General features: G+C 38.8%; 1 protein-coding gene across 12 annotated transcripts in view; it reads left to right on the top strand.

Annotated features, from left to right (window-relative positions):
* Window positions 1-12,663, top strand: part of MAGI2 (membrane associated guanylate kinase, WW and PDZ domain containing 2) — a 755,758-nt gene that overhangs the window by 517,299 nt on the left and 225,796 nt on the right. For all 12 annotated transcript variants that reach the window (XM_027795434.2, XM_027795431.2, XM_027795430.2 and 9 more), the window contains one exon: window positions 3,041-3,120. In XM_027795434.2, the coding sequence (XP_027651235.1) occupies window positions 3,041-3,120 (80 nt within the window). The remainder of the gene's footprint in view (window positions 1-3,040; window positions 3,121-12,663) is intronic.

The raw sequence follows: 12,663 nt of genomic DNA, 5'->3' as shown, positions 1-12,663 counted from the left end.
GAGGGCAGCACAAACGTAGTCATGTCTGTCCTCCTTGCAGGAGTGTGTGTGTGCTGTGTACCTGGTTGCTAAGATGGTCCAAGCAGCCAGCACTATGTACCGCTGAAGAGGACGTTGATGGTACTGCAGTGGTGTTTGTTAGAAGGCAGCTGGGGTTGATGATGCCTTCTTTCAAGTAGGATCTGTCTGCAGAGCAGGAAAAGATTTTTTTACCCACTGGAGCACCTGTCTAGAAGCATTTAAAGTCCCATTGCAAGAGGTAACGTGCGTGTTTAGTACAGAAGATAAGGTGGGGAGGCAAGGCAAGGGAGAAGGTGTGGAGATGGGTAAGGAGGAGAGGGATGATTTTCAAAAGGTACTTTGATCCTTCAGTCATTTGTTATAAAGTCCTTGTAGATGAGTCTTGCTTTTACTAAGTAGATGAACGGATTTGAGAGACAGTAGCTGGAAGAGGAGACTGAATGTTGTAAGAGCTGATCTAGATGAGATACCATCTTAATTCCCTGAAATTTGGCTGCAGACTGAAGGATCACTCTTCTTTTGGAGGAGCTGTTTATTTTTTAATTTGTGGTTTTGTTTAGAATGGCCACAGTGCACAAAACTGGAAGATATCAGTCCTTCTGGGTTTATGGAAGCCACATTTATGCTGAAGGGAAGCATAACAGTTTGGTTGTTGTTGTTATGTTTCAACAAAAGCCTTGGAGGCTGTAATTCAACTAATTCACATTTTTAAAACACTAATACTGAATTGGGCTTATTTTCAGCTTGGCACCTGTCTTTACAGATGCCTGAAAACTTGTTTCTCGGGTCTATTCCAGAAATGCCATAGGGATGTTTTTAGAGCTGGTGCATTGGTCTGTCCTGTTGCGTGGAGTCCAGTACCAACCACCACTGGTTTGTTTGGTGGCTGTGGGCAGTCACTGGACTCTGTGACTCCATTTTCCCACCTTGAAATCAGGGGTGTTGATTTTTATTTCCTTTGTAAAGTGCTTTGAGATCTGCTTTATACCACAGCAAACATTACTACTAGTAGTCATAGATATTACTCTTTTAAAGCCATAGGAAACTATCTGTGAATCTGACTTAGTCCCCTACAACCAGTGGAGGTCCCTAAAATCATTCGGAATTAGTAGCTGGGAGAGGGTGGCAGTCGTTCAGACATGCCCACGCTCCAGAGATGCGACTGCAAGCTTACACAGGTATGTCCAAGCTCACGCTGAGCTCTGGCACTGCTAAGGGGGCACCCGTGGTGGCGTGGAGCTCAGCATGTGCTGTTGGCTGCACCCAAGTAGCTGGGCAGGTGCTGGGGTGACGAGCCCACCCTGGGGTGGGTGCTGCTGCAGTGGCATTGCTGCCAGTATCTCCCCTAGTTAATTTAAAGCTACCTCAACGATGTCTGCACAAGCTGCAGTTAGGCTGTGACTGCAGTATAAAAATACATCCTACAGGAGACCACAGGCAGGCAGAGCTTCAGAGAAGCATCTTAGTTACATTTGCAATCTAGCAGGGGCTGCTGGCATGATTTCAAATTTACCGTACCTTTGGCTTATCATTCTTCATACTCTGCAAATACAGCTCTGCTCTAAAAGTAAGGGAAGGTTTTGTTTATCCTCGTCACCTGTCGTGAATGGTGTTCTAGACTAGGGCATGCTTAAAATAGGAATTTAAATGCCTCAATTTTCATTTCAGTTGCCAGTTTATGCTTACATAACTCTCATCTACCTTTTCTCCCATCCAAAACGTGGAGGAAGTTTTAGCATGGTGACAATAATGCTGAGAAGTAGGTAGCATCCCTCCAGTTTTAGAGAGAGAGAGAAATCGAGGCAGAGAAAAAGTTCTCTGCCATGGACTCAACAGGGAGTCAAGGTGGGAGAGGGCACTGGCTCTGTGCATTTATTTTTCCCCTGGGGAAACAGTGGTGTTTGGACCACATGGACTGTATCAGTTATTCAGTAACTCATCAACTACTAATTGCATGCTAATCCATTTTTTTTTTGCCAGGTCCCCTATTTTGTACACTTTATACTAATGTTTATGGAAGAAGTCTTAAGTACACTTTAAAATGACACAGCAAATTAATAATAAACTAAAAAATTCAGTACTGTATGGAACAAGCATCCTCCTAGGATGTATCAGATAAATAAAACATGGGTTAGGAGTGTCTCTGAATGATGGTACTGTAGGAAAGGCATCTCAAAAAAATAGAGGACTAATGATCACATCCTTTTCTGGTTTATAGTCTTCCTTTCTTAATATATGTTAAATATTTGGCTCCAAATTCAAATGCTTATGGGAAAGGTATAAGTAGAAAAGATCTGGTTTTAAGTCTCATTAGCTGTGCTAAGTATCCATTCATCTGGCATAATATTCTCCCAGAAAACAGTTTGTGCCAGTTCAACGCTATTTGATGGCTGATTCCTCAAAGATTTATTCAGAGTATAGATAGGAGCCACATGATTCATTCAGCTTGTGCATATCTATTTTATCTCGATGGAAGGATTATATATGGAGAGATAAAGGTTTGTTAAACAAAGTGTCATTAATCACTCTGTCCGGAAATGTAGACTTTGCAGGAGCATGCTGTAATTTGCATCACTTTTGCTATGCCTTGCCAGTACTGCTGGTGAGAAATAACAAACCTGTATTTATGAAAAGGACAGGTTTAAGATGAAAATAATTCTATCTGAAAACTGTGAGAATGGTACAGAATCCTGTCGCCTGCACTCATTCAACGGGAGAACACTGTATTTGTAATAAATTCCTTTTGCTCTGGATGAGTTCTGCATTTTCAATGAGGTTAACTTGGCAACATTCTAGTTGATTTTAATAAAAATAGCTGCTTTGAGGACAGGGAGCTGAGGTTGCCAAATTTACAGCTGCCTTGCACAATTACTCTTACACCTCCTTCAGGGCTACTTAGAACCAGTAAGCAAATTAAGTGTATCGATTGCAATTTTGTTGGACTAACCCTTTTTTCTTAAGGAATAAACTTGATTCCTTTCAGTATGTGTCTGCTCAGAGTGATCTCTTTTCTTTTCAGCCATAACACAAAGACAACATCATGGCTGGATCCACGACTTGCGAAAAAGGCTAAACCTCCAGAAGAGTGCAAAGAAAATGGTAGGTTATTAAGTTTTCGTTGCTGCTCAGAGGGGATTTGCCTTTGTGTGTGTGTGTGTGTCTCAGTTCTTACAAAAATCAGGCATTTGGGGGAATGATGAAAGGTGTTTAATTGCTGCTTTGGTTAGAAGCCATAAGTGATACCAGTTCTCAGTGTGCCATGTGTTTCTGCTTTTTATTCCCCTTTCTGATGCTATCCAAAGCTGAGGATCACAAGTGTGTTTTCTGCCTGTTGTGTGTGTGACTCTGGGACTGACCCTCTCCCTCATCTCCTACAGAGAACTTTGGTCGGCAGAACAGAATCCCTTTTCAGATTCTGAGCTTTTAATCTACAGGCGATTCAATGCATAAGGGAAACTAGCAGCACCGTGGGAATATGAATATTGTTTGATTTGTTTTTAAAGGTACAGTGCTATGCTATTTAGTAGCCAATTTAAACAAAATAGTGCCTGATAAAACAGGGTGTGGGAGGGAGGAAACAGATCAGTGTCTGTCAGAGTTCAAGGCTGGATTCGGGGGGTACTGCATTGTTAATGGTTTGAAATTTAAAAGCTTAAATACTGTTGAGGATGCTTACAGGAGCTGTAGTTGTGCAGGAGAGACGACTATGTTGACAGATTCAGAGATATGAAATAATACAGATCATATCAAAGTATCTTATAAGCATTCAGTATAACGTCTGGTTTTTTCTCTGGTAAAGTTTCAGGAATCAAAATGATTTAATATAGCCAAAGTAAAAAGGCATTGTAATAGATCTTTTTCTGAGGAGGGTTTTTTCCAGTGTTTTATAGTTCAGTGTCAGTTCAATTAGCCAGTTAAGTAATGATTTCTAAAGACTGCTACTCATTTTATTATTGTGAGATACAGAGGATTAAATGCATGCATGCTATGTGCATTAACTCAAAGCATTTGTAAATTCTTTAAATATATTAATAGTTTTTCATGTACTGTATCTGATTTATTTCAAATTTTCCAAAATACATTCATCTGGTTAATGTACAAACTATTAACCGAAAGAAAACTCAGTGCCGTTTGGGGCTGATAAAGAGGTCACTGAGGAGTTGCTGGCTCTATGAAATGCAGGGTCAATGGTTTGGTAGAGAATTTTCCTGGGTTTTTTGTAAATGGCTACATTTTGAAAGATTGCTGTATTCCAAATATCCCTTCCTTATTTCGGCAGTAATTCTGACGTTCTCTTCTGACATCAGAAATTACATGTCTGAATGACTTTGTGATGCTTATTCTAGTACTGACAACACTAGCTCCCGGAGTAAATTCTACAGTGAATACAACAGAAGTGTGTTGCTGAAACAAAACAAGGGCACAGGAGTTTTGCATTCTAAATATCTCACATTACTTCTACGAAGCTTTGTCTTTGCCTGTTCCTTAAGGAATACTAGTGGAAAAAGCAGAAGAAAAATACACCGATATCTGTGGAGTAACATATCACAGAGTTACTTGGAATAAATATGTGTTGCTTTTTTTTTTTTTTTCTTTTCCTGTTAGCTGTTGTATACAGAAATCACAGCAAGCACTGAAATATTAAAAAAAAAAATACCAAAGTATCTGAAAAAAATTCGGATTGGTGGATTCAAGAAACAGCATTATTTTGTAGTTATTTGACTGCTGGATTATTGAATTACTATAGTATGCTGGGTCATGTTCTTCTTTTAAGCGTTGCTCAGCTCATTAATGCAAAGTACTTGAAGCATAAAAGACTTTAGGGAGAGATTTTCTATTCTTACAGAGATTGTTCTTGCAACATCCTCTCTTTTCCTAAGGTTCTTCGGTTGCTCAAAAGTGTGGTTTGGTTTTTTTTTAATCCAATACTTGCAGAAGAAAATGTTCTTAAAAATCAGTAATATGCCTTCAAATGACTGTACCTTGTCATTGAGGTCCAACACCAGGGACTTTGTTACAGCACATGGGGATCTGGAATTTATTTTTTTTTAGATTTAATGTCAGATCGAGGATTAATTTCGCATGTGTTTCAGCTATGGCTTGGTAGATGGTTTTTAATGCCAAATATTTTTTTTTCTGTTGCACTTTATGATTTATTCTGGTACATTTTAATCGGAGATGCAAAATTTTAGAAAGACATCAGATTTTAGATAGGAAATGATACTTACCTTGCTTCTTTATCGCTATCAGCATAACTTGTATTTTTCATTGACATTCATTTTGTCACATCTGAAACTTGCATTGATTCTCTGAGATACATTATGATGTCTTTATCACCTATCAGATTCTGCTATCAGGTTTTCATTCTGAACAACCCAACTTTTGTGTTCTCCTTTCAGTGCAAATCCTGCCAAATCAGTCTTCTTCATTCTGCCACCAGCATGCAGTTTCCACACCAGACAATGTCCAAGCAGCGTACAGTGTTTGAGTCCTGATGTTCTGGGCTAGTGATGTTGAGGGCCCCCTCCACTCCAGGCACTTCCTCTCTTCCACTTTCAGCTCTTCAATACTCCTTTGCCAAATAAGATTTCTTCATTTTCTCTGGCTTCTGTATCTGCAGATCCCAGTGCTTGCTCATTTTTCTTTGCAAAATCCAAACCAACCTTCCAGCACATACCTCCTCTTGAAAAATTTTCACATGCCTTTGCCAAAGGATTGAAAAGCTCTACCAAGTCAAGCTTTCCTTGCCTCCGTGCTGTTGACTCTTTCTATTTTCCTGTAATGACACCCACTGCTCTGAACCCCTTTGCAGGTCAGGAGGTTTTAAGAGCTGATATTTATTTCTGCTCTGTCATGGAACTTCTGTGCGAGTTTCAGCAAATTACTTTGACTTTTCCTCTGTCAGATCTACTTAGATGGCAGGTCTTTGAAGCAAGAATTGCCTTTTACTCTCTGTTTGTATAGTGCATATCTGAGTTTCATAATAGCAGTAAGTAAAATAGATGGCAATTCTTCAGTAAGAGCTAGAATTTTTTATGGATTTCCAGAAAATCTTGACTTTGTTAGAAATAATTGTATTTTCTTTCCTGAAAATATGAATTAAATATTTGGGTTTTCTGAATTAGAATACATCTTTTAAATTATTCCTTTTCTTTTTCTTTTTTTTTCCCCCACATCAAAATCGGTTAACCAATCTTTATCTGTAGAGTACAACAGAAGTTATACTTCTGCCCCTTTTGTTTCTCTGAGCTAGATTCCCTGGTTCCTACATTCTCTGTAAACTCATATTACATAGCAGACTCACAGGATTTGCATGATTGCAAGTACATTGTGTGAATGGTCTATGAACAGAGTCTGTTCTTCGGGAGAGAATATGGAAAAGAATGACAAGTCCCATCAGGCAGTAAAAAATGTAGTTTAATATTGAAAGGCAGTTCAGCCTTAATGACATGAAATAGCTCAGGCTTTAGAAAGTTCATTTTTGGTTACGAAACGTAGTAATTAAATTTTTCAAATTTTTTAATTCACTTTAGGGAACTTTCCATTCTGGAGAAAAGTGAGCATTTACTTCTTTATCCAATTTGGAGATTAAACAGCTGTTGAAATTTCCTGGGATTAGATATGTCAAATTTCACTTATTTCATTAATACAAATTTCACTTATTTCATTACTAACCCATCCCAATCAGTAGTCTCCATCACTCTTAACCCTCCATTTCTTTTTATGTCAACCTCCTTTCTCCTATCTCTTAGTTTCCAAATACAAGTAGGCTTAAGGCTATAAATAAAGCTTTGATTTCACCTAGCATTCATCTCGTCATCTGTCTTTCCATCTCCTCTACACCCACCAACTTGACTGCAAAATGTAGATGTTTATTTCGGGTGAGCTGAGTTGCCTTTAAACCTCATTGACTGTGAATGTCAGCTCAAGTTTGACAGTTAGAGGGCACAGATATCTGGTTCAAATGTAAACACCTGTATGTAGACAGAATACTACATTTAAGTGTCTTCATCTTGAACTGAGCCCCACTGTCCTGTCACTTCTTGTTGGGTTATCCTTTCTGCCATTCCTGTAGTCACAGGCGATACCTTTTGGTGAGCTCGCTGCCACGCACAGCTTCAGTGCTCTTCTTCATGCCATTGACACACACATCTACCCTTGTCCTCTTCGTCTTTCTCTCCTGACTGACCCCTTGTTTCATGCTACATATGATGCCTCCCATTGGACATCTCCCATCCCGAGTCCTCCAAGCAAATTCCCTTTTGCTAATAGCAGTACTTTCCACCTCCAGAGATCCTTGCCCTGCCATTTCATGGCATATGGGACTTCTGCCTTTTACTTTTTCACCCAGACAGCAGAGCTCCCTCTCAGGGCTTTGCTTGGCACGTGCCATGTGTCATAGCACATGCAGTGTGCGCATGCAGTCACAAAGTCAGGAACTGAGCTCCCTTCTTTCAGAACTCCATCATCATCTTCATCAATCGTCTCTAAACATTTCAGAATTTCTGAACGTCTGGAAAAAAAAAAAGCTGTAGTTTTATTGCTATAACTGAATTTTTAAACATGTGTATTTATATGTTTGATTCTTGCCAGAAAAAAACAAACAAACAAACAAAAAAGCAAAACAGAAGATAAATGTTAAATTCAGAATCATAAGGGCAATCACTGATTAGGCTAGCTGTAATCTCAAGGGTGTAACTATCCCAGCAAACCAATAACTTTCACGGGAGTAAATAGGCCCACTTTTCCTTACTGTTTTTCTGAAACTTCATGTAGAGTATTTGTAGCTGGATACATCTCTTGTGAGACACAGCAGCACCTTTGTTCACTGTGTTTTCAGTTTGGAAACCTCTTTAAGTGGTGCTGAGATTTAAGAAAAAAATATTCTCAAACCATTTTGCTTTACATTTTATGAGCGCTTTAATGCTGAAAAATGCTTCTTTCTCAAAACCTCACCATTTAACATACAGTCACTCTCCATGTTCCTAGTCTAAGCTATCGCTTCACCATTTTTACATGCTCCTATATTAACTCTAGAAAGGACTGGAGCCCGGCAATTAGTCTGCAGTCTGGACTATTTTGCTTGTCTCCAGTAGATATTCCCCCTCTCTAAACCATCTAACTGGTAGAAGTTAGACTTCCAACGGCAGAGGAATGTTTATATGGGTGCCTCTACTTTCGTATTTCCACAAATGTAAACAGGAATCCAAGCCAACCTTTTGCTCAGATTTTACCAGACTTTGTTAAAATTAGTAACTTTTCATAATACCTTTCATTTGTCTGTTGGCATGAAAGAAATAAAATGTAGGACTGTCTTTCTCATCTTGCTAACATTTTAATACATTTTGAGTTTCTTATTAAGAGTTCAAACCACATAATGAACCATTGCATATAACCACTTTAACTTCAGCTTCCAGCAAATAAATCCTACACAAAGAAAGATTCTGTAGATTTATGAGGTAATATTATTATTATTAAGCATGAAATTCAACCCACTCTACTGCGTAAAAACAAGATCTAAAATTAATTGTTCTTTTTTGTATTTGCTAAATGATACTTTCCTTCTTCCTTTGAGAAGATTGTTTATGCAGAATAAAAATAAATAATGAAAAGAAAGAATAAATAATTGGCATTGTCATTAATTTCCATAATCCCTGTTTCATGATGAGCATCTTAAAAATCTGTTTGTGTTTGAAGTGGTTTTGGATTATTTATATTTTTTTTATTATTATTTAAAAATTTTATTTCTAAAAATTTTTTTCTTTCACTTCTAAAGATGCAACTGAACATATAAATTGATAAAAATATGGTCTCAAAACTGGACCACTTGATTTCTTGTTTTAATTCATACTGAATACCTATCAATATTATTTTTTCCTCAAAAGAATAGATGTGACTCAGACTGCTTTATGACATGAGCAGTTTTTTCAGTACTTTTAGCCACACTTTTATTTACAGAGATTTTTTGAGCATTTCTGTCATGATCAAACTGTGGAATGCCTTTCTGTATACACCTTCCTTTCAGCAAATGCGAGCTGCTCTATAGTTAAACATTTGCATAACTCTATCCAACGTTGCAACTTAAGGTAAATCACAAACAGAATAAGGAAAAAAAATTCATTATTTACCTGATTCTTCACTATGCTGCAGTAAGACATGTTAACCCTTCATATTTCTGTTCTGTAGATGCATTTGGGCATAGGCATGCTGGTTTGATGGGTAAAGCATTACTTCCCAGTTCCTTTACAGGTATTTTCCCTGGAAACCAAGCAGTGAACTTGTATCTTATATGGATACCGTTTATGAGTGTCAATGCCTACTAGTGGCAACTGGTAGCATATAAAATAGGTTTACATTTGATTGAAGTAGTAGTAGCCTAGAGTTTGAAACCAAATCTTTCAGCAGTCTAGGGTACAAAGGGGTGTGCGGCTTTCTGGCTGATTGGGTTAATTTTTGTCAGAGATTTACATGTGAAACTTGGATGGAGTAGTGCCGTACAGGGATAGAGGAGGACATGGAATGATGAGGAAGAGCCCTACGCTGTTGAGTGGACAAAGCACTTACAGGACATCTTGCAACTCAACATCTAACCCCTGTTTCTGCTGAATGAACGGATCCCAATATGAACTGGGAAAGAAGGCTGGCTTTTGGGTTGTGTCTAGTGCTGTGTGACCCCAAGCACTGTGTCTCTCAACATGGTATTCTGTTCATCGCTTCATACAAATTTTTCTCTCAGTGGCATGGAAATGTTTTGGTTTTTTTTCTTCCCTTTTCAAGTTGTCTGCAAACCAGATTGGCTTGTGCAGGTCAGACAAGTACCTGCTGAGCTCGGGGTGTAACATTATCTGATGCAGGGGCAATGTGTTTATCTTTGAGATACCTGTGTCTCAGCTAAATTTAGTTGAAAAGTAACAAGAAGTTCAAATTTTAACAGAGGGAAAGGATGAAGAGACGGGCAGTATGAACCCATAAAATTTATTTCCCTGGGAAACCAAAGCAGTAAGAGATATCATCTTCAGAAAAGTAGGCTTTTTCTTGATCAAAACATGTACTCCTAGAGTTATACAAGTCATGATTGATATCTAATGCTAAGTGGTAGTTACACTGTGTGTTAAAAGGTACCATTTGTTCCACTATAGTCAAGGGTCTACTAGCATTACTATTTTAAACCTTGTTTCCAGGGAACTATATTTGCTGTTGGAAATACATTGAGGAGAATTTTTTTTTTAGATTTTGTATCAGCATAGTTTAATTCTTTCTTAATTCTTTTCTTCAAATGCTGGAATGTTGTTGGTTATTAAATAGGTCACCATATAAAATAATGCTTCTGTATAGGGACCTGACTATATACAAAGAGACCTTTGCTTATTTTATTAGCCTTTCATATGGGCATTTTTTCAGGAAAGCTGTCTTGGAGAATTTTAGCTTAATGTTAATTTATGACATATGACTAAATCATAGTTAAATAAAGGCCACAGAAGTGTCTGTCTGTAATACAGATTTCAATCCGTGGTCCACAGCAGCAATGCAAGACATAAAAATTCTGCTAGCCTATGTTATCTTCCATTATTCCTGTTGGCCTCAGTTAATAATAAACAGCTGCCAACCACATTGAAAAAACTTTGTCTATCCACCTGTCCATCTCCCATGAAATTTCAGAAATACTTAAAGTGGGTTTTATTCTTCTTCACTGAAGCCATTTGGAGGCTGGACTGTAAATGCTAGTTAATATTTTCCATGAAAAACACAGAACCATTATGTGTCGATATGGATGTGCTAAGTGATTACAAATGGGAGAGGAAGCATCAGGCACAATCACGATGGATAGGGATAGCCAAGGAGGTGCTCTCTCTGTGAAGGGAAAAGCAAAGAATTCCCTATTGTAGCTGATGTGGGCACCTACCAGGTACTTGCTGCAGCATCTGATAGGTGGTGATCCAGTGCCTGAAAGGGAATCCAGATCCCGCGTTGGGAATTTGTTTGTGGCTGGGGAATTCAGTACAAATCGACAAGGCAGAAAGCTGTGCAGTGAAGAGGGAGATAGCTGAGAACTGAAAAGAGGGAAGGTTAATCAGCATGCTTGCATCTTGAATCTTGATGCTCTCCAGAGCTTAGCAAAATATCCAAGGCTCTGAAGTAGCACATCCATCTAAGAGCCAGACTCTGGCCTCCTCTGCATCCTCTCTTGAGGACATGGCTTACACTGTTTCTGAAATAGCATGTGGGGACCCATTTCTTTTATTTTAAAACACAACAAGTTTCTCTGTTACAGCCTGGAAAAGATACTATTCTGCAACTGAGAAAAACATGTTGAGTAAGCTCCTCTGCCAGGTGGGGTGCAGAATATAATGTAGATTAATCAGTCCAGAGAGAAAATATGAGCGCAATGTAGAGCATGGTATTGTCCCTAGACATTTTAAACCATCTCCTCTGGGATGGTTTGAGCTGCTGTGCCAAGGACTGTTGGTTTGGTTTTTTCCCAAGGGCAAGTAAGCAATGCTTACAGAGTTCAGCTGAGAGCGCCAGGCACACATGAGTAATTTTGCTGCAAACTTTTGATACTGCTCTGCAAACGCTTTTCAATTCAGACATCAAAACCCTTCCTGTTCCAGGCCTGAGTCATTTCTGAGTAGGGACTGCCCATCACACACTCCTGCCTGGTGGCTTTGTGATACGAACAAATGACTAGGAATTAGGAAACGGATTGACAGACTACCAAATTCATTTCCAGTTTTGACCTAAATCCAGGTGTTTCTAGATGATAAGAATACTGCACCTTTAAACCTCAGAGTTTTTACTTAGAACTCTCTCTTGCACATTATTAACCCCACTTGTAAATAGCATTTAATGCCATCAGTTTTGTAATGGAGCTGGCATTGCTTGTAATAATATTGATCACAATTAATTGTTTCTGTCATTTTAAGTACATATTGAACATGCTTTTTTCAGCTTGCATTTCCAATTTTGGGTTAATTAAACAATAACAAAATCTCTTGAACCGTCATGACCCTTGGAAGGGCATTTTGTGCTGGCAACACCAGCTGGGCATTAATTCACAAAAAAAAATCTTCAATGCCAAAGTCACAATAATGATCATAAAAATAAGAAAGGGCATACCTCAAGTAGTGTTTCTTTCTGGGAGTTCAGAAGACCCTTCTCTGGATAACCTTGACACAGTTTATAAGAGTAATTCTTCTTCATCCTTGGATAAGATTTAGGACAAAATAGCTGTCCACATGTACATACCTTGGCTGTCTGTGCCTTGGGGCCAGCCCTGGGCAACCTGCCTGTATCTCCCTGGGGGAACTCAGGGGTGCAGGGAGGCTTCCTTGAAGCACACTTACCAGCCTGACAGATAAGTCCTTTAAGCTGTAATGGACTATTAGTATTACTTTGCTTTCAGAACCATTACGGTTTCTCACAGTCTCAGACATACAAATCCCTGTAGAGTACTAACCTTAATCTTAAATAGAGTTGGTAATTGCAAGGGCAAGAATGAATGAGAAAGTACAGAAAAAAATGTCTATTTTCCTCGATTGTTCAGCTAGCACTTGGCTGTCCTGCGCTCACTGCTCTTGCTGCTCACCCAGATTGGGTTTAAATGGGGAGATGTCAGGGACCCGGGGGCATCCTGGGGCTGCG

Source organism: Falco peregrinus, chromosome 6 (genome assembly GCF_023634155.1).
Source record: "Falco peregrinus isolate bFalPer1 chromosome 6, bFalPer1.pri, whole genome shotgun sequence".
Taxonomy (NCBI): Eukaryota; Metazoa; Chordata; class Aves; order Falconiformes; family Falconidae; genus Falco; species Falco peregrinus.
Note: the sequence above shows the minus strand (reverse complement) of the source record. Positions and strands in the feature narration are given on the sequence as shown.